The sequence below is a fragment of the Letharia lupina genome (assembly GCF_014066315.1).
Source record: "Letharia lupina isolate WasteWater1 chromosome Unknown contig_3, whole genome shotgun sequence".
Lineage (NCBI taxonomy): Eukaryota > Fungi > Ascomycota > Lecanoromycetes > Lecanorales > Parmeliaceae > Letharia > Letharia lupina.
The window spans coordinates 2,504,814-2,526,424 of NW_023502972.1; the positions used below are offsets into that span (position 1 = coordinate 2,504,814).

Here is a 21,611-nt window from a genome sequence, read left to right on the forward strand (position 1 = left end):
TCAGTCGCGGTGTGTTCGTGTAAGCAGCATGGGTGAGAATCGACAAACACACCAAGATCTTTTAGTGAAAGCTGACATCTCCAATGTTTAAAAGAACGTTATTTGATACCCAGACAGGCGTACCAGAAGTCTTGCCTTCAATGTTGATCTCTTTGCAGTCCTAGGGGAACGCGATGGCTTTTGCTGGCCGTTGTCCTGTTGTTGCACGTGCAGCACTTTACTCACAAGCAATCAGTCTCTTTAGAATATTTTGATGGTGATGCTTCTATGTTTCTAAAAGCTGACGTAGCTACGGCGGCTGGACATGATGTCTGGATCTATTGCCGGCTTCGGAATGCAAGATGCTCTCATGTCAAGTCTCGGCTGCAGCAAGTACCAGGAAGGAAAGCCAGCAGTTTCGTGCCAAGCAAGCAAAGCTTCTCCAGAGCAAACGTAGCCTCATAATTCCGCTTTTAGTCCCCCTCCTGTGCTTCGCCATTTGCACTCCTTCCACACCCCAATCCTGTTTCCTCCAGAGCGTGATCGACACTGCAAGCAGAAACATGTGGAATCGTAAAATTGAAAACTAAAGCACACTGCGTGCATTTTGACCAGACACTCAGTGAACAACAGCTCAAAGTGGGCCATTTTATTTATCGTGTCGTCGGCGAGCTGCCTGGAGATGAAGAGCCATGGGGTCCACCAAAGAGAGAGCGAAAAGCTGGTGTCGTGGTTGTTGCACTTCCGAGACGACTGACTCTTCTAATGCTAGGCGTGCCGATAGCTTCGTGGTGTCGGCGAATCCGAGGCGTTCGTATCTCGACCTGGCTTGAATGTTCCACCGAGCCATCGTCTTCGAGGTTCTCCTTTGGTATGTCTGTGCCAGGAGAGGCAGGATTCATGCTGACAATCTTCTTGACTAGCGGAGTCCTGCCGGGGAGATCTTCGTGTACAGCGATGGCAACGTCTACCTTCGACTTGCGCTTTTTCGTCTTGACCTCCGCCTTAGCAGTCTGTGATTTACCAGATCCATCGCGAGGGCCGACATTAACACTCGACGTCCTTTCGTCCTTGCCGAGTGGGACAGGTCCGGTCAGTCCACGATTAGATGAGGTATTCAGATCCGCTGCCTCAGCTTCGGAAGCAACGGAGTTGAGTTCACCGAGAGTCTTGTCCGGATGGTCGAGGACTAGTCCAGCAGGTTCAGAACTTCTCGAATTGCTCGAGACTGGATCAGCCGTGATTTCCTGGTTACATTCCTCCCTCAAGTGCTGCTCGATGGGAAATAACAGCTCCTCGAGTGCTGCATCGCTCATGATCGACGAAGGGATGTTTCCACCTCGCATGCTCTCTACCAGAGTGTCCTCAGTCTCGATAATCACACCTAGCTCGCCATCATCCTCGAGGTCGACGATCATAGTTCGCTCGGTGTCGACTTCCGAAATTGGTGGCCATTTCAAACAGGACTTGTTGGGATTTGTTCCTTCATTCTTGATATGTTGCATCCTTGTAGCCATTATTGCTTCGTTCCTATCTCGTTCTTCCAAAACACTGTCTGTCGCTTCCTGGTCATCATTTCCTGGCATAGATTTTGCCTTTTTGGCTGCAAACCCCAGGCTGTTGGAACTGCTGCTGGTCTTGGTGCCACCGACAACACTGTCCTTTAGATGTTTCCAGTATTTTAAGCCCCGCTTCATATCGTAAACATCGAACCCTTCGGCTTTTGATAACGTCCAATCTTTCTTGTTGACCGGCTCGGGCCCGCTGCCAAAGAAATTTTGAAGACCAAGTCGAACGCTCTCATAGCGACTTTTCAATAGTTCGGTAGCTCCCTGGCTGCTGAGCTCATCAAAAGTGATTACGCCCTTATCAGAAAGCACTTTCTTGACGACATCATGGGTCCAGTCCTGGGGTAAAGTGTTACCACAAAGAGGCGCACCTCTCTGAAGCAGATAAACGCATCGATCCATATCTTGAACTTCAGCCCACTCTAGTGAGGTTCGATTCAGATATGGATTCTGCAATTCAGACGAGGCAGGTGAGACGTTGGGGCTGTCCAGCTCGGACTCGGAGCTCACCGAACGCCTTGTGAAGGACTTTGGTGAAGCTTTTGCAGGCTGTTCCGTGTGAGCCTTTGCAGAGGATGCTGACTCGCGGAGGGAATCGCTTGGAGTGGCTGAATGTAATTTGGACTTCAATCGCTTTGCAGCAGCGTTTGGACGAAGGGTAGAATCCATTACATGATATCTGGAAGGGCTAATTAGCCTTAATGCGGACTTTTTACGAATTGGGTCAGGCCACCATACTTCATGTCGTAGTTCGGCGGTGTATCTTTGGAAGACAATACTCGTGCGGATCGACGTCGATCTGAACTGATTGGTGCGGTCCCACCCCCTAATTCGGAAGCTCTGCCGGTAGGTTGATAGGGATGAAGATCAGAACTTACGATTATAGGGTCTTCTCCGTCCTTAAGCGTAGAAGAGGAGTCGTTGGACTTTTGGGGACTCTTTCCGCTACGGCCATTGGGGTTTGGGACACTCATTGCGGAAGCATTGCCTTTCAGCATTTGATCTAAGGGATGCCATTTTGCGCTGTACATTGGTTTCTCACCTCGATGAGTATTGCGAGAGGACCGGCGGCGATGAGGATCTAAAGAGGTAGTATTCCGGCTTGGTGCTTCGTCGATCTCAGAGCCACTGTCACTGGACTCTTCGGGAACTTGTCTCGCTTTCGCTCGCCTCTCTGCTGAATATTTGGGTCGGAGGACATCATCCATTGGATGGTGCTTCATATCGTAGCTCACGGTACTTCGTCCATGTCCACGCGTGAGTCGATGGCGTTTTCCCGGGCGCTCATCGTCATATTGTAACGCATCCGACTCGTTAGACGCTCGAGGCGAAGAAGATATTATATTGTAAAGGTCAATGCCCACCGTGTCTGCCTTTCGTTTGACCGTCTTCGACCCTCCTATCGGACTTGATGTATCATTGTCTGTCCAAATGGTTGTATTGCGATGGCTTGGGTCTCTCTTGATGGAGGTGGCGCTGGGTGTGGCATCATCAGACTTGCCAGAGGCATCACCGAGGTCGTCGTCACTGGAGTTCTTAGAGGCATCACAGGCGTCGTCATCAATGGACTTCTTGGAGGTATGATCAATGTTAGGCTTAGTATTTGAGCGTAAATGACTTGGGCTCCGCTTAGTGACATTGGCGTTATCAGTGAACTTATCAGAGTCATCATCGAGATCAGGTTCAGACTCTAAAAGAACAACGCATCTATTCTATAAAGCACAAGTAGTCAGCGGCCAGTAAATATATCATGCATAATTAACGAGACTTCATCATATAGCCACTGACATTTCTTAGACGTCCCTTCTTGACGTCGTCGCTATTGAAGTTCTTGGTGGCATTATCTGGATCATCATCAAGGGAATTCTTAGAGGCATCATCAATGCTGGACTTGGTGTTTAAGCATAAATAACTTGAGCTCCGCTTAGTGGCATTGGCGTTATCAATGGACTTATCGGAGTCATTATCGAGATCAGACTCAGACTCCGACTCTGAAAGGACAACGCGTCTGTTCTGTAAAGCACAAGTAGTCAGCAGTTAGTATACATCTCCAGCACGGTGTACGGGAGTTCGCTACATGGCCTCTGACATTTCCTGGACGCCTCATCGTGATGGCTGCTGCTGTTTTCTTCAAGCTGTGCAAACTGCTGGAGCTGTGAACAATCTTCTGTCAGCAAGTACACTTTAAAACCTATCGACACTCCGCGCCGGGGAGGTGTTGATCAATGCCTCTAAACATGGGAACGACGTCCTGCACCAACCTTTGCGTCGTTCTGAGGTTGTAAACCCCTCAAACGCCAAAGTAATCTTAACTCAGACCGAGATTTTTGTCACCTTGAAGTCAAAGCCATTGAATGTCTAGGAGCATAACGAACATTATGGAGGACCATGAGAGTGTCATATTAACATTCGGTCGGAGATGGGATGGAGAAATGTAAATTGGATGAGAGGGAGGGAGAGACTGTGAGGTCGTGGGACCATCTTGCCGTCTCGAGAGTGAAGTTCCCTTTGCCAAGATTCGCTAGCGATTCAGGACCTCACATCAAACATGCACGTCCACGGGACACGTAGCTACCGAAATCTCACGTAGTGCTGAATCGTAGAGCTAGAGCTGGCAAGACCTGGATACTTTGGAAAGCGGCAGTTGATCCGGACAAAGTCTCTATCTAGAGGTCCGTCACGAAAAAATGGTGGCAGGCTCATTCATCAACAAAGACTTCACGTCACGGGTGGACCGAGGCTCAAGTTCACAATGCTGTACTGCCTATAATGGAGACTGTGCTTGTGTCATTAATAAACGGTTGCCCATGAGGAGCAGCGCAAACGCCAACGCTAAATGGCAAGCCATACATATTGACCGCTGCAGATACGCTCGCCGGAAGATACCATGGTCGTCATCGCTCAAAGAATACGAAGCAAATTAAAAGTGTCCAGATATTCCAGATACCGAGCCACAAAAGTTGGAACGCAACATCAAGTCGCAGAAGCTGAAAAGCTGGAGATATTATAGCCTTCTTGTCCGCGTCCTGAAAGCGGATAAATCGATGTGCACAGACTCCGCATCGGATCCATCATCGATTTCAATCACACCTGTCCCTGTGAAGGTGATCCCCTTCAGCGGTGGTGGAGGGTTCACTTTGGCCTCGACATATTTCACCACTGGCAGCTGCTCTTCCTGGATTAGCTCGGCCACACCCTCCTTCTCTTCTTGTTCTCGTGCTTCCTCCTCTTTCAACCTCTCCACTTCTTTTTCCGCTATTGCTCGACAGTTCTCGAACTTCTTCCTCATGCCCTCAATCTCGAGTCGACAATCTCCGTCCCGTAGAAACTGATGCGCAGCCACTTCACACAAACTTTGAGTGATCTCGAGATCTTTGTCTGCTTCGTCAAAGGTTGACAGCTTGTCGTCGGCACCGAAGTCTGGGCCAAGGGTCCTACGTCCGAGGCCGGCTTTCATCATCTTGGGACTTGGCCTGTAAAATTCTCCAGCGGCAGGGTATGCACTCTCCGTGACTAGTGACGCCATGCGTGCTTTAAAGCTGGCAGACGTCTTGCCTTTGCGAAGGTTGTTGCGCGCGCCGGCAATGCTGCGGAAGAGGAATTCGAAGGATTCTTGAACGGCAGAGTCATAATAAACGACCACCATGCTTTTCGTGCGGTATCGGGGTTGGCCTGAAAGGACTGATGCGTTGGAACCTTTCCGCTTTCGCACGAGGACGCTATTGTTGGGGACATTTCTGGCACGAGATGCATGGGAGAGGCATTGGTGTGAAGGATTTGGCGGCACGTAGATGTCTGTAGCTTTGGCGGCAGTCTCTCCTTCAATGGTGTAGCAATGGACTGGACCTTCGCGGAGGGATTCGGTGGAAAGGTTCTTTTTCTTCAGCAGTCTGCTGCCGTAACGGGCCATTTCTAAGAAGCGAGCATTGTGCGCCGCAACACTGACAGTGAGGTCATCAAGCTTTGCGAGCCATGAGGGCACATTGTCGTTGAGAAGGACGAAGCTTTGTAGCGCATCCATTGTTGAAGCCATCTGGGTACGATTGGAGTACAAAAGGATTGCGCTAGAGGAGAGGAAATGTTGTCATGCCATTCGTCGTCACATATCGTTATTTCATGATTGCAAATTCGTTTCTCATCATCACCGTTGCTGTCGTGGGAAATCGTTTCTTTCGGAGGGAAGCCAAGTGTCGGTAAGCGGGGGAAGCGAGAGGATGCAGGTGGATGTCTTAGGCGGACGGGTTAGAGGAGGAAGGAATGTATTTGTTTGCAGCGTTCTTCTGTGCCAATTGAATGGAATGAAGGATTCAGTTGTATGCGAAGAGAGGGATGATGAGGATAGGGAGATAGGAGAGGAGAGGCCGAGCAGAAAGTACTTTAGGGACTGGGTGTTGCAGACAAGACTGTGGAAGCGGAGGTGGGTGGACAGAGGAGAGTGGACAGTGGACGGGCAGGATCGATGGATCGACAGAGGCGTTCCCGAAGTAGTTAAGTGGCATCTTTTTCCTACATTGTTCCTCGTTTGTTCGCTGGCCTTCTGCCGATCACAATAAAGTAATAAAGTAAATATTTGATCCCTTTTTTATAATGCCACCAATGCCTAATGTACCTAGAGTAGAATATACCTTAGTGACAGCTTAGCCGGCTGATCTTCCACGTGTCTTGCCTCTACCCTTGCCATCATCATACCGAAGTCGGAATCAGCTAAGGAAAACCTTCTTCCCGACTCTACAGAGACATTCACATGCATGCTATGTCATCCAATACGTGGAAAAGGGTGGAGCGGAGCAGAGCAGAGCAGAGATGAGACAGGATACTACATCCCATTCACCGTTGTCTACAGGGAAATGTATGTATGTATGTATGTATGTATGTATGCATGATTATGATGATTTCAATGAAAGAAATACTCGAAACGAGATGACTTGGGAACTGGGTGGGAGCAGCTGTGCGGAGCAACTGCAGGGAGTGAGGAGTGAGGGAATGCCGGTGCTAAACTGCCAATTCTCTTGCCGTAGCCAATTTATAGTGATTGCTAATACGTGCATAACAAGCAATGATGCCACTTCACCAAGGATCAAAGATTATGAGTAGCTGCTAGGTACTTGGCCATGTTGTTATTGAATGCTTCACTTTTCTTTTCATCTTTCACTATCATGCACCTCAACGTAGCAAAGCGATTCTTTTTCTTCATCACTCCTTTACTTGCTCCAAAAGTCAAAAAGTTGCAACGTCACCGACTCAGCGTCATCACTCATCAAATTCATGCCACGCTCCAAACCAACCCGGCCCGCGAGGCGGACGGGAAAGGCTTGAGGCTTCTGATTTTCCCTGTGCCGCTTTGACCTGCCACGAGGTGACCAGGTCAAGGAAATGGAATACTAACGATTGAACAACATACTGAAGTAGCCATCACTTATCAAAGCGACTTCACTTGCTCTCAAGTAGTACCATCATATGCGAATGAAGTAAAGTAGGTTTTCGATTCCAGTCCATCTTCGCTAGGAACTATGAATTGATAACACCAATCACAATGTTGCGCGCTAGCTACGCTTGTCGCACTTGCTCGTACCGCAGATAGGACCCTATCGATTTCGCCTTGCATATGATTATGTTGCATGACGGCAAAAGAGCGGTGCGCTTCAGCGAAGGATTGCCAAGTCAGTGCCAACGCCTGCAGAGTGAGGGGGTTGGGTTGCACCTCAGGAGTCGCATACATATGCAACCAACAACTGCCTTTGCACCCCCCGTACTTATAGGAATGAGCGAAGGAGCAACTACGGGAAAAGAAAATAGGAAAAAAAGGGAAATTCAACATATAATAATAATAATAATGGTGAAAGCTCGCTTCCCTCAGCTCAGACGTGGCGAGACAGTCGTGCTGAAAAATCAATTTGAATTGAAGTCCTTGCATCGAGTGGACCGCGAAAGCTCTGGGCTTGGATGGCTCATTATTCCAAACATACTTCCTCAATGATCGTAATAATAGCAGCTGTAAGCGGGGACAGACCAGGGGCACTTGGGATAAGTAAAGAAAGAATTGACTTAATAAGCGCACTAAATTTCATACAGGTTTTTCTCTGCCACCTGCGTCATACTGTAGGGCTGAGAGCTCGAGGTTGTTGTGTACGCGAGATATCACTTTCTGTCACACAGCGTTAACCTCGAGCTATTTCTTCCTAGGGAAAGGCAGATAGGTAGAGGATGTGTGTTTTCTCCTTCGATGCCTTGGTTGGCGAACAAAGCCTGGGCGACATCCAGACCGTTGTTCAGGTGCACACCGCCATTGCGGAGACGTCTCCACCTCGCACCTCCTTTCCTCCTCGATGACTACATCCCCCGATATCAGCTTCTATCGTCGGTCGAAGCATCAAAGAAGAGGTCGGGGGCCTATGCCCACCTCAAGGACTGCAACCTCTGCCCGAGACGTTGCGGAATAAATCGCTGGGAAAAAACAGGCGTCTGCCTCATCGGCGCCGAGACCGCCAAAGTCAATGTCATAGCTCCCCATTTCGGCGAAGAGCCATGTATACAAGGCCACAACGGCTCAGGCTCCGTCTTCTTCTCCGGGTGCAACCTCCGCTGCGTCTTCTGCCAGAACCACGACATCGCGCACCAACGCAATGGCTTTGACGCCACACCGGAAGAGCTGGCTGAATGGTATATGAAACTGCAAAATGTGGGAAAGGTGCACAATATCAACCTGATCACGCCGGAGCATGTGGTTCCGCAAGTCGTGCTGTCCATACTGCGCGCCAAGGACTTGGGGCTGCGCTTGCCGATAGTCTACAATACATCTGCGTTTGATTCGCCGGAGTCACTGGAATTGCTTGATGGTTTGGTAGATATATACCTGCCGGACTTCAAGGTCTGGACAAAAGCCTCGTCGAAGCGGTTGCTCAAGGCAGAAGATTACGCAAGTGCAGCGATGGAGAGTATTAAAGCTATGCACGCTCAAGTCGGCGATCTATGCTTTACCACCGACGGAATTGCCAAAAAGGGACTCCTATTGAGACATCTTGTCATGCCAGGGAAAGAAGAGGAAGGACAAGAGATCATGCGATGGCTTGGTGATAACGTTTCAAGAGACATTTTCGTCAATATCATGGAACAGTATCATCCTGATGCTCATGTTGGTAAGTCCTCGAGGTCCTCGCCAGCTCCTTCGAGTGTCGGATCATCGGAAGAGCTTCCAACAAGTGAGCCTGGTGGTGGACCTTCGTCGATTACGTCTGCACGGTATAGCGAGATCAATCGGACTGTTACAGGACAGGAGATTTCGAGCGTCCGCAGGGCTGCTGAGAATGCCGGCATATGGAGGTTCTGTGATCCTGTTCGTCATGACGGTTTCAATATATAGTGCTTCATCTGTAGCGCGACCATCCGTAGAACTGAAACCACTATTGCATACCCGGAAATTGCAGTAAATAGGCACAGTCTTTCATCACCCGGTTGGTATCGCCGATAGCATGACATCATATTATTATATTAGCACCTATCGTAATCTAGCAACCTAACAACCTAATCTACAGCGTTACAAGAAAGTAAGCAAGTTTGACAATGACCCAAGCAATTTCTCCGCGACCCAAAGCAGAGCTGTAGCTAAGGCATTACGCGAGATCGAGCGGAGATCGAAAGAAGAAACACTCCTCCAACACTCAACACCTCCCTCGGACCTCCTCAGTCCAAGTGGAAAAAGCTGAGAAACCACTGGATGAATGCAACAAGAGCTGCCTTTTCTTGCTGCTGTTCCGTCTCCGTTGCTGTCGAGGAAGCCGATGGAACGCCTGTGGTCTCAGGAGGACTTCCTACGATGATGGGTGCCAATGAAGACGCAACAGATGACGGGACGCCTGCAGAGGTCAACACACCAATGATGGATGAACTAAGCTCCTCAGGTCCTGGCAAGGTAGTAGGTGAAAAGGCCGGTGTAGAATGATCTGTCGTAGATGGAGATGTTATCGTTCTGGTGATAGAAGGCGAGGATATGGAGTTTGTTAGGCTCGAGACTAGCGTTGTGGTGAACTCCTGGACTGATTCGTGAGAATTTGGCAGCGTCGAGGACGTGGATAACTGTGCTGGACTAGAAAGAGATAGACTCATGAAAGTCCCGGATGAAGTAGTACCACTACTTGAGCTTACTTGCGTCGCAGATGTCATGGCTAAGCTCGAGAATGAAGGCTCACTGGTTGCGCTAGAAGATGTCGTGATGTGGATAGAGCTGATCTCCGCGGTCAACGCGACTACCGAAGAAGTCTGCGAGGAGCTCGGTTGCGAGTTGAGACTGCTTGATTCCGCTGGACTATGTTGCACGGTTGACGACGAAAATGCAGAGAAGCTTGCCGACAAAATGCTCGTCGAGGAAAATGAGAAGATCGACTGGGACGAGTGACTACTCAATTCGGCTGAACTTTGTGGGATGCTTGCCAGTGAAGACGCAGACAATCTTGCAGGCAAAGTCGTTGTCGATGACAACACAGGTTGTAATGTTGAAGTTGGTGAAGCGCTTGCAGAGAACAGAGTCATTGACGTGGCGACAGAGAAAACAGCTGAGTTAGCTAAATAGGTTGCAGATGTATTCATAGTTGAGGAAGCAGTAGAGTGCATTGTCGGGATTGCTGAAGAAGTCGTAGAAGAATCCGGGGTTGAAGTAGCCACAGATTGCACTGTTGGGGTCGTGGACGGTATGACTGGCACTGAGGAGGTGGCCAGAATTGTAGAGTCTGCCATTGTTGACAAGGTTGCAATCGTTGGGGATGATGTCGGGACAGCGCTCGTTGGGACAGCAACCTCCGAAGACGTGGCTAGGGCTGTCGACAAGGCTGTAGCCATTGAAGACGGTGCTGGCACTGCGCTCGAAGAGAGATTGTCCGCCTTGATGATGTCGGCAGCCTTTGCAAGAACATTAGATCCGTACTCATCGAAAGTAGAATCAGGTTTTCATACCTTCTCTGCTACTCCGTATACTACGGCCTGCAAATGTGCAGCTGGGATTACCGGGAAGATCCCCGCGTCGACCACTCTCAAGTTCTGCGTACCTACACAAATTGCGGAGTCAGCAGAGCTTCTATAAGGCAGGGGATGGAGTCTTGAGATGGCTAAAGGGAACAAAAAAGAGCATTGTATTCCCTGAAATATGTCTTCCAACCCAGTTCGGTAACAACAAGGAAGAATACACTGCGAAACATACCCCAAACCCGTAAGTGCGAATCCACAACACCGCCCTGCTCAAGTGGGAGCATTGCCAATGTGCCACTAGGGTGGAACTCGGTGCGTATTCCGTTGTTGATCACTTGATTAATTGCGTCTTCATCAGCGTCAACAGGCGGTACAAATTGTGCCGCTTGCAACTCGACCATAGGAGGAGTGGCAAGGATCTGTCGGTTGAATAACAGTGCCTCAATCAGGACTTGTCTATCCACAGGGTTGGTGAGCCATCGAGGATCGATAGCAGGTGGCTGGAACGGGTCAGCAGACTGAATGTAGCAGGTACCGCGAGAGAAAGGATGCATGACAGATACTGTCAAGCTTCCAGCATTGTTGTTGATGATCTCATATGCAGCTACGGTGTTTTGCGCCAATCGTGTCACCAAAGATTGTTTCTGAGCAGTATAACCAGCGATAATCGTGGGATCTAGCCCAGCAACCAGATAGTCCGTTGGGTTCTGGCTGCTAGCGTTGCTAAGAATGCTGGCTGAATTGTTGCTGATCAATGGCAGAGGATTAAACGCCAATGCATTTGGGGATCCAGCCGTCCAAGGACCTAAGCCTTCAGCCACAATCCAAAGTTAGAAGCATAGACATTTGCTTACCAGTCTTGTCTGTGTCATATTCTTGTTCAGCTTCCAGATTATAGGTAGCGTTGGTCGTTAGCTCAGTTGGCGAGGGATAGCTGGCGTTATTATCTACCCCTATGGTCAGCGTCCAGCAACGGGGATTTATGGATCAGCAAAAACATACAAGGATAGAAAGTTCCGACGAGAGGGTGATCTTGAAGGTTATTGCCTACACCTGGCAGACTGAGCGCTACAGTTATGTTGTACTGATTGAGCAATAACTCTGGTCCAATGCCAGATAATTGTAGAAGCTGGGCGGAGTGCAATGCACCAGCAGCAACTATGACTTCCCTAGTAGCGTAGACTGTTTGACGTGGAGCAGAAGCATTGGGTGCGAACTTGAAATATTTAGCTGAGTGCATCAAAGGGAAGGACGGTCACCTACTTCAACTCCTGAAACTCTTAAGTTAGAATTGCCAGGGTCCTGTCTACGGACAAAGCGAGGAGGCATTTGCCCTGATAGAGGAGGAGTGCTTCCACCTGGACCAAATCCAAAGCCGTCATTGTTGCCTGAGGCAGGCCCGTTGCCATTGTCGTTGCCACCAGAGGTTGGGTTGTCCACTTCGCCATTGCCACCAGTACCTTCGATCAGCACTCGTGTCACATGCTGTCCAGTGATGACATGGAAATTGCTTCTGGTGACGTAGGGATCGAAGTAGGTCCGACGAGCATCGGAACGTGTTTGGTTGTTTGGGTCAAGGTCTGTGGGCACGAAAGCAGGTCCTGCAGAAGTACCATCGTTGGGGTCAAATTGCGTCGGTAGACCAAGGAGATTCATCCCAGCGAAGAGATTGACTAGTGCAATTAGATGTAACGTGACCCCATGGCAGACCGGAAGGAGTACGTACTGGATTGAGGATAGAAATACTTGGGATAGCTGACCTGCACAGGACCAGATGTTCCATGAACAGCAGGGTTGTAGTGGATCGAATATTCGTCTGCAATCTCGTCGGAATATACAGGGGTATATGTCTCACTCTAGGGTATATGTCAGATACCAATGCAGTGAGCCATAGGAGTAACTTGCCTTCATGAAGTACGGTAGGATGCTAGCCCAGCCCCATCCAGGATTGCCAAAGGCTTCCCAGGCATCAAAGTCATCGGATCCACCTCGATTCCAGCACATAGCATTCAAGATGCTGCCGCCACCGAGGACTTTGCCCTGCGGCATTGGCCGAGTGTTGCCGTCGAGTTGAGTCTGTGGTACAGTTTCAAGGTCCCAGTCGTAGATACCACCAATGTCTGCTCCTACATAGACTGGGTCCTGAATAATGGCCTCATAATGATCCCTGTTAATGTAAGCAATAGCACTTGACTCAAGGAGGATAGTACTCACGCGTCACCGGCTTCGATGCAAAGAACAGTCCGAGATGAAATTTCCGAGAGTCGATTACTGACTACAAGCCCGCTGATGCCACAGCCAACAACGATGTAATCATAAGACTCAAGGAGTGGCTCATTGATGTCTCTTCCGTGAAGATGGACTCCAAGAGCTGCAGGTATCAAGTATAAGAAAACAGCCAGCACGGCCGACGTGAACCTCACCATGACGGGCAGCGATGAATGTGTAGCAGAGACTTTTGTGATTGCCCAAGGGGTAACAGACGGTGAAAGAGTGTATACGCTCTCAAAAATGATTGATTTGAGAGGTGGGATGTAGATTGGATGTGAAGAAGAAGGTGGATGGGAAGTGTTGAACGGAAGTCGTCATGACCATATTTCGTTGACCAGGCGGCCAACAACTCTAATTTGCATATCTCCATGAACAACGCGAATGCTCCTTCTACTTCAACTTTGAGTCTCGTACTCGGACCGAATACTTTTAACGTCAGGTATTCGATTTCATGTTTTTTCGCGACGCCCTGAATGCAGTAAGAGTCTCAAACCAAGTCTACGTCACGTACACTAAGATCGTGCAACTTTAGTATCTCAGCATTGATCTTGAGAAGACGGTCTATACAGATAGATCTCCCCACTCGAGCCACAATGTTGGGCGTAGCTTACCGAAGAGACGAGTCACCCCGGTGATGAGAGAGCAATGCCACAAGACCGCAACACTTGATTCAAGAATTCGATGCACTTCTGTCCTTCCTTTACTCGACCGATTGTGTCCCTCATTCCCTTCCCTGCATCGATAAAGCCTCCCACGAACCGTGTAGCTTGCTGGAGAAGACATCTACACGCCTCACTCCTGTAGCGGGCAGTCAATCTCCTTTTTGGTGTACAACGGGCCTGTATATATCCATCTCTGGTAAACGTCAGATATCCCAGAGCTCCTTGGCCTTTCGACTGAATTGTCGAAATGAAGGCAGTGGATTGATGATCGGTCATTTGTTGGTGGCGTGTCAGGAAACAAATGTGTGGACGAGTGAGAATCTAGAAGGGTGCATCATCCACAGTGAAAGGGTCGCATGAGTGCGTATGCCAATGAATCACTCCATCGTCGTATCTGGGTCTGTTGCTCAATGATGGTTAAAGAGTGGTGGACCGAAGGATCTGCGGATAGAGAGTCAAGCGCGCTTACCTAATATCCTTTAAAGAGCGAACTACATGTCATCCTTCAACTTCCATTTACTGGACCACCGCCTTTTCCTGGGATGCTCCAATGTGGAGAAACAATTTGGAAGAGTCTTCGAATATTGCCTGCAAATACCAGTGAGCGTCGGCGCTGAGTAATATCGCTCTTTCGGCGCTTCGGACAAGGCTAGAACATTCAATGGAGATTGAGAAGAGCCATGCTCTCAGCATTTGAGTCTGTCTCGCCGCTCCATGTCTCTGTTTGCCCTGTGATCATCAGAGTGACTGGCTGGGCATCGTTTTCTGCGCGCTCTCCTCGCTTTCTCAATATTGACGTACCCACCCGCTGTCATTTAGACCATGACGACCTGAGCCACTTAGAAGATTGGATATTCGTGAATGGTTGCAATGAGACTTTGCAAGTCTGATTGTCATTACCCCTTAGATGTTTAGCAGCCCGTCGTCATATGGGCTTCGGCTTCTCACCCAGCTTTTCTCCCCTTTTGCCTGATCCCAAGCTCTTCAAACATTGAGAATCATAGCCAAATGGCCCCTTTTTATCCCTGGGTTGGCCGTTGGTCCTTACACCATATGTTTACTGTATGGCTTTATGGCCGTTGGTTTAAGATCTCCTGTGAGCGCAGCCATCGTCACTCCTGCTGTCATCCTAAAGTCCCCAGTATAAGGCGACTTGGCGCCTCGCAAGTCAAGGAAGCCACGCCATGTTGTATGCGGGTGATGGATGTAGATGTTTTTGGGCTAGACGAGTGCGTGGTTTATGTCTATGGAAGTCAAGCATAGAGTCTTTGAGGCCAGAAGTGGGCAACTTGAGTCCAAACCTGAGCCGGATGACGTGGGAATAGATCGGTCGTCATATTTGAGTGCCCTGCTGTGCTTCCATTGAGTGTTATAGAGGTTGGCCACAGGAGCGACCATGGTGCTATTCAGAATAGCTGCTTTCCACACAAAAGTTGCGTCAGATGTCAACTGTTGGATCAAGAGGCTGGGTTGTGAGCTCCGAAGTGGAGCATGGCAGAGTTGCTTGCTATCACGGCGCGATGAAGACCTGTCGCGACCTAGCGACACGCTATATTTCGTCAACACAGCAGCTAGCGAGCTCGACCAAGCTGAGCGTCACGATCTTTCGACTCTTGGCAATCTTAAATTCGCTGCGAACATCTCAGCTACAGCTCAACTCTCTAGCTTTTGCTTGACCTTTCGACGAATACCCAGATACTTCCAAAGCGTTGCAACAATCCAGGCCGAACGCGTTCAATCGCAATCAAGACTACTACAGGGAAAAACTTCGCTATGTCTGCGTCGTACTTGAACCTTGACACAAAGATGCGCGCCATTGTCAACAATTGCCGCTCTGTCAATAGACTCCACCCGGTTGTATCTGAGTTGTGCGGGTCCTCTGAATTCAAGCAGTTCTTTTTGAGTAGCTTGAACCAAGACCTACATGTGATTTGCCAGCGCTCCCAAGTACTTGCCCATGGTGAAATCACGGTTATCCAAAAAGCCTTCGGTGTCCTCATGGAGAAGAAAGAAGATCTCATCCCTGCAGTCGAACTCTACGTGGATGAGATCCTAGGTCTCAAGTTCGTGTCAGAATCCGACAGAGCTACAACTTTGGACACAATGATTCAGACAAGGCACTCTATCCTGAGCCGTATGTTCATAGGCCCCACCTGGTTGACCAGTGAGCCCTGCCGCTAATGCTCATCAACAATAGAAGCCTACGGCAGCAAGCCTAATCAGTTACCTAAAGCAGGAAGTTGCGCTCTGCCATCATGTAGCCATTCAGCATTGAGTGACGACAAGCCAGTCAATGAGGCATGGTTCATCTCCGACGGTAGCGAAGAGTCCCGAATCTCTGAAATGCCTCATATCGCTGGCGAGCAAGACGAGAACTATGGGGACGAGAAGCTCAAAAGGCTGTTCATCGTGTACCATAAAGCAAGGAAAGATTACGATGCCACGCCAGCGAAGACCCTAGAGCGCACAAAGTCAGCCAAATTCTTGCGCGACACAACGGAAAATTGCCTCGCATACATCGCGGCGAAGCAGACCCGACCCGGAGGAAAGATGCTGGATGAGTTGAGAGCTACCCTTGAGGAGACTATAGCAATAGCAGAGCAAGGGTCTGGAGGCAAGAAGCGCCGTTTCGATGAGAATTGGGAGAATGTTCCCCAAGAGCCTGCTAAGATGCGAGGTCCCCGTCCACCTGTGGCTCCGCCATTGGGCAATTCCGACCCTGTCCCCAGAGGCCGAGCTTCAGATACAAAGCCGAGACCTATCACTTCTCGTATTCAGGAACATCAGGTATCACGAAAACCCGACTACCGCCAGCAAAATACGAACCTGGCCGAGCGTAGACGCTCAGATCTACCTCATCAGCTCTATCCTGCCTCTGCTGGCCAGTCTGTACGTCGTGTGTTCGGACATCGCCACAAGCCGCATGCGGAGCGAAAACCCTTTAGTGGTCACGTTTACGGAGATCGCTACCGTCCCACGTACATATGATCTGGGCGAAACCGATAGATGATCTTGGCAAACATATGGTTTGGCTTGATCAAAGATTGGTTACGGAGGGGTGAGGGTTCGCTGTTGTCCTACGTACAGATGATCATGGCAAATACGAAGGTCTGGATCAGGGATTGGTCATGGAGGGATTGAGGATGCATGGAATTGTTTGAAGATTTCGTCGGTCATTCTGGTCTTTTCTTCTAAGGTTGTGGAGTCTCATCAACCAGACAGAATGGGTCGCTTTTCATCAAATGAGTATCCAAGCATCTCTTGTAGTCCATGGTCTTCAGGTAGAACGTAATCATTTGGCGTCAGTACTCGTGGTGTATGTTGGGGATGAGGACAGTCGACTTGCGAAACAATGTCACTAGTAGTGTCAGACTCCACATAGGTACATTCTAGTCTGCACTCAATCTTTCCTATCGATGCAAGTGAAATGTATGTATTCCGTAACCTCATAGCATGGAAGTACGCTCGTCATTGGCTTCTGAACGTCGCTGAAGCCTTACCTTGCTGAAACGCGATATCCCAATGTTTCAATAGCCGTTCAGCCTGGTCCATCATAGTTTCGACCATCCGGTGTACATGCTGCTCTACATGTCACGTGTTATTTCTTGGCGCGTCTTTGATGTTTGTGCTCCTGATACGTCTTGGTCTCATTGCAACACCAGCATGACGCCTCCACGAAATGCTCCACGAAATCCTCTTGGCGTTGGGTTCGGGTAGTCCATCACCGCTTTTATATCCCCAGTCTCACAAGGCTGGCGCGGGTCACGGGCTCCTGCAGAGCTTCCTCTCTCCTGCAGAGCAGGCCTTGCTGCAGTCCTTAGCTCACAATCTTGGTGACAGGAATAGGAATATCCGGGACAATGCCTCTGCCATATCCTCAATTCACCCATCGACAGTCTGCCGCGCCGTATCGACAGCTATCGTCTCCATATACCTTGCGAATTTTCAACAAAAAATCTTGGAGGTGGAACAAGAAATACTGAGAGAAGATGCACGCATCGTCGGTGCCCACAATATTGTACCACTGTCCGCCATTGTTGGGGCATTCGATGGATGGAGTCGAAAGCTTGAATGGCTCTGGAAGCTCGTACAATACATCCAGGCACCTGCGCCAGGAGAAGCACAGCATACGCGATCGAAGCATGAAAGCCGCACGGCGGCTGAGCTCATTGGCCATCTCAGAGAATCTACACACACCGGATACCCTGACATCGAGGCGATCTCTCTTGATCTAGTGAGAGTGGCAGAGACTGCGTGGCTCAAGCAAACTTCTGCATGGGTTCTCTACGGTCGACATCCAGCCTACGGGGCTGGGGACTTCTTCATTACTCGTCATGCAGCTAGCATGAGCCAGACTGAATTACCATGGGAGTATTGCGTTCAAGACAGCCTGGTCCCTTGCTTCGTCACTCCACACACAGCGCACTCAATCCTCTTCATCGGCAGGTCTCTGAATCATATTCGAGAACGACAGTCATCCTTCTCAGATGGCTCCTCTAAGGCGGCTGCTCCAGAGCTCGCGCTGCTTTCCAACCACCTCGCGCATCTCTCGTCACTGGAATTTCCCCTCAGTTCTTCCAGCTTTTCGACCGCCATTGGAGCAATTCGGCTTTCACTGTCCCAAAACGCACTGCAAAAATTACTACCATTGACTAAGGTTTTGGAGATGCTACAAATACTGAAAGAATTCTTCCTTCTTGAACGGGGGGAATTCGCCGTGGCCCTCCTCACTGCCGCCGACGAGCGTCTTACATCTAGAAATCAAGCCGTAAGATCTAAGCAGAACCTAGTCAATGAGCTGGCCAGCATGACCATCAAGGAGGGAGAAGTATCTGCTGTGCTGGCTCGAACTTGGACCGCTTTAGCGTCGTACCAGAGTCTTGACGACGAAGACGTGGATGAGGAGCTTGATCAGGCTCGGGAACTCATCCGCCTGTCTATCAGAACAGTGGATGCAGACCATACTTCTAAGCCTTCGTTGGCTTCTTTCAATGATCTTTTGCTGCCTGCACCAACAATACTAACCCTTCGTGTGCCGTCTCCATTAGACCTTTTCCTATCTGCATCTGATGTCGATACTTATTCTCACATTCATGCCTATCTCTTATCGATCCGAAGAGCCCATCTTCGCCTCAGTAAGCTATTCTTGCTGTCGGTCCTTCGGAGAGACCATCCATGTCCGAAGGCGCCAGAATCTCTGGAACACCACCATGCTTTTGACGTAATGGCCCGGATGAGAACCCGAGCAGGTTACCGTGGGAGGATTCTGCGCCCTATCTGGGCCACAATTGCCTCCGCAGCCCTTTTCCTTGCAGAACTCGGAGAATTCTTTCAAGGAGAAGTTGTGAGGAGTTCTTGGTCAACATTCCATCGATGGCTGATGCCAACTTTGCCTTACGACCTGCGATCTGTAAATGACAGTTTCATGTTCTCAATTGGCACGAGTGGACGGTCCCGTAGCCCGAGGCCAACTTCCTCACAACCGGGTCCAGAACCAGCAGCGAGGTCCTTCCAGGATCCCGAGACTCTGACGCAAGCACACAAACGCTATCTAGCATCCCTTGAGAAGGCACTCCTACTCCATGACCCAACCTTTACCACGGCGTTGCGTAGATTCATGACATCCATAGATCATATGTCGGCCTTGATGCAGCGTCTCGATACCATCCAACGGAACTTGGACTCAGACACGCAGAACGAAGTCTCGATTGCGACGAACTACTTCGCCGCGGAAGAAGAGAGACTAGTGCTTGACTTGAAGGCTTCTCGTGCTAAGGTCGCTAGCGGCGTACAGGCTTTGATAGAGGCGTTGCGGGCCATCGATGTCGCAAGAAGTGCCGAACGGAACTACCGTGGCGACCAGGGGCTTATGCAACATGATGGATTTGTCCCATGGACTGGCGGCGACGTTGATCGCTTGCTTTTGAAATTGGATTACGGCAACGTGCAAAACCTGGCATGAGAATTGGTTGGTGCCTAATGAGCAGCCACGTTAACCGAATCCTGTTTTCTTTAACTGTATCCGTCCATTATCCAACCGTCACTCTACCATGCGATTACGATTAGAATATAGAGCTGGAGCTCAAATCAGAGCAGCGATGAGACTCAAGTATGAGGAGTTGTTGCTTATTTCCTTTCTCTTTCCTGTTCTTTTCGATTTCCTCTACATCGCTTCGTCAATGCCTACTTTACGGGGAAGCGATGAGGCGTCGTTCAGGTGAGAGGCTCATTTCCATTTTGTATAAAGTAGGCGCTGCGGAAGAAAGATCTAAATGACATAGTAGGAAGGTGCAGCAGATAGGCGAGGGCGGCGAGAATGGCAGACCCGAGCCAAGCCATGGTAAGGACGCTAAAGTAGCAAATACTGGTCATAGGATACTTTGAATCAGCCGCCATTTCCTCCCTAATGATGTTTGACCGATTTCATGCAGTCTTTACCTTACATGTATTTCTTTACCTTACATGTATTCGCCATCGTCGTCTTATGCCAAGACTCGTATCTCTTCCTAAAACCCATCATGCCCCTGGCTTCACTCGTATAAAAAATGGGTTTCAGAATTCCCAGAATAGCGCAGTATACTGTACATTTTTGAATTTTTGAAGTCATAAATACGTCTCCCAAATCCCCAATCATGTTCTCAGCACCATTCCTCATCTTCGCGTACAAGGACAATTCCTAGCTCCACACAGAGTGTCTTCGCTTCCTTTCAAATTCAAACCCACCAAAGATGAAGCTCCTTCTCTGCCTTCTTGCTGTCCTCACCTGCGCTATCGCCTCCCCAATTTTGCCCGACAAGACTTCAAAGACCTTCAAGCTCAAATCTCTTGTCCTCTCCCCTCCCAATTCATCCTTCAACAACCTCTACCTCGAACCCTATCACATCTACCCAGGCGCCAATTACGCTGTCCTTTCGCCCAAAAGCGCTACTGATCCTGGCGTCATCGGCCACCTGAACGGCACCGCCGCAGATTTTGCAGACGAAAACACGGATTTATTGTTCAATGGCAATCCTGCCCCCTACGGATTCATTATTGATTCGGTCAATGCTACGTACAATCCTATCCTGATCAATGCCGGGAATGGGACCACAGGCATCTTCATCGATCAGGGTATCATCAAGTACCACAATCCCATCTCTGGGGGGTTCTATGGTAAGTAGACACCCCCTGCGTAGGAAGTAGAGGGTATAGGCTGACCGTTCTAGCTTGCAACAACACGCTTGAATATGGACCAGCGGTGCAGCTCTTTTACAAGCCGAAGGTCATCAACACGCCGACGGGTTGCTCGGATGTAGAGCTGGTGGTTGAGTGTGTCGAATAGACGGTTGCTCCCGAGAGGCTGTGGGCTTGTTTGTGACCGTGTTGATTATCTAAAAAACGTGTCCAGAGTCTGGTGATGTATTGTTTTACTTTAGACCTGCTTCTAATGTCCTGCGACGCTATGCCATAACCTTACAACCTTCTGACGCCCCCCAAACTGCCTGAACCAATTATGCCATCGCACCTAGCCGAAGCATCTCATCTTCCCACCCAACTTGCTCATGGTACACATCCAACTATCAGGAGCCTAGCTTGGAAAAGAGCCGCCTTCCTATAGACCCACAATTTTGGGGGGTCAAGCTCGGGGGCAAATGGGTTCTGAAAGATTTAATCCCAAGACTGCAGTCAGTTTCGAGGCTTGTAGCTCATTTTTGGTCTCAGTCTCAGACTCAAACGCCCGAACAGTCCTGCATTGTGCTCGAGTTTTGCGTCGTACAAGATCTTCTGTGGGTTGCGGGACTTGAAAGATCAACGAGCGTTGGGTGCTAGGTATCCTTGCTGCAGCGAAAGATGAGAAGGAGGCACTGGAAGTTGAGAAGTCTTCTAAGAGATGAATGTGGAATTTGACACTCCCCGTTGTAGAGGCTCAAGAAGCATTACATTGCGTTTCCTGAGCGTCCAATAGAAGAGCCGTTAGAACCATGTCTTCCGATGAAAGAAGCACGTAATAGAATGCTCGTTCGCTAGACAACTCTGTCTTCCCCGAGCGATACGCTTGAATTGCGTGGATTTCGTGGTTGTACGTACAATAATGGTGTTCGATCTCAGATTACGGGATGAATGGGTTTGATTTGAGAGAGCGTGGCTACCCTTTCAGCAGTATCAGCTCTACATATCAGCCCAGTTGTACAAT

The 21,611-nt window shown here is 49.4% G+C and overlaps 6 protein-coding genes across 6 annotated transcripts; 4 read left to right on the forward strand and 2 right to left on the reverse strand.

The window, feature by feature from the left end:
- Positions 1–632: 632 nt before the first annotated feature.
- On the reverse strand, positions 633–5,568 carry HO133_007509 (uncharacterized protein; the record flags this gene model as incomplete). The annotated part of the gene is made up of 4 exons (XM_037298400.1): positions 633–2,226; positions 2,286–3,259; positions 3,336–3,555; positions 4,604–5,568. The coding sequence occupies 4 exons, from the start codon at positions 5,566–5,568 to the stop codon at positions 633–635; spliced, it is 3,753 nt and encodes a 1,250-aa protein (XP_037157035.1).
- A 2,305-nt stretch (positions 5,569–7,873) lies between these two features.
- HO133_007510 (uncharacterized protein) lies at positions 7,874–8,907 on the forward strand (the record flags this gene model as incomplete). Its single annotated transcript, XM_037298401.1, has 2 exons — positions 7,874–7,904; positions 8,006–8,907. 2 exons carry the CDS (start codon positions 7,874–7,876, stop codon positions 8,905–8,907), a joined length of 933 nt encoding a protein of 310 aa, XP_037157036.1.
- Positions 8,908–9,363: 456 nt separating this feature from the next.
- HO133_007511 (uncharacterized protein) lies at positions 9,364–9,939 on the forward strand (the record flags this gene model as incomplete). The annotated part of the gene is made up of 2 exons (XM_037298402.1): positions 9,364–9,459; positions 9,610–9,939. The coding sequence occupies 2 exons, from the start codon at positions 9,364–9,366 to the stop codon at positions 9,937–9,939; spliced, it is 426 nt and encodes a 141-aa protein (XP_037157037.1).
- A 162-nt stretch (positions 9,940–10,101) lies between these two features.
- Positions 10,102–12,931, reverse strand: HO133_007512 (uncharacterized protein; the record flags this gene model as incomplete). Its single annotated transcript, XM_037298403.1, has 10 exons — positions 10,102–10,165; positions 10,231–10,439; positions 10,494–10,585; positions 10,738–11,310; positions 11,360–11,452; positions 11,508–11,721; positions 11,769–12,178; positions 12,232–12,359; positions 12,424–12,672; positions 12,720–12,931. The coding sequence occupies 10 exons, from the start codon at positions 12,929–12,931 to the stop codon at positions 10,102–10,104; spliced, it is 2,244 nt and encodes a 747-aa protein (XP_037157038.1).
- A 2,280-nt stretch (positions 12,932–15,211) lies between these two features.
- Positions 15,212–19,400, forward strand: HO133_007513 (uncharacterized protein; the record flags this gene model as incomplete). The annotated part of the gene is made up of 3 exons (XM_037298404.1): positions 15,212–15,602; positions 15,636–16,327; positions 17,181–19,400. The coding sequence occupies 3 exons, from the start codon at positions 15,212–15,214 to the stop codon at positions 19,398–19,400; spliced, it is 3,303 nt and encodes a 1,100-aa protein (XP_037157039.1).
- A 766-nt stretch (positions 19,401–20,166) lies between these two features.
- Positions 20,167–20,759, forward strand: HO133_007514 (uncharacterized protein; the record flags this gene model as incomplete). Its single annotated transcript, XM_037298405.1, has 2 exons — positions 20,167–20,590; positions 20,644–20,759. 2 exons carry the CDS (start codon positions 20,167–20,169, stop codon positions 20,757–20,759), a joined length of 540 nt encoding a protein of 179 aa, XP_037157040.1.
- Positions 20,760–21,611: the final 852 nt, after the last annotated feature.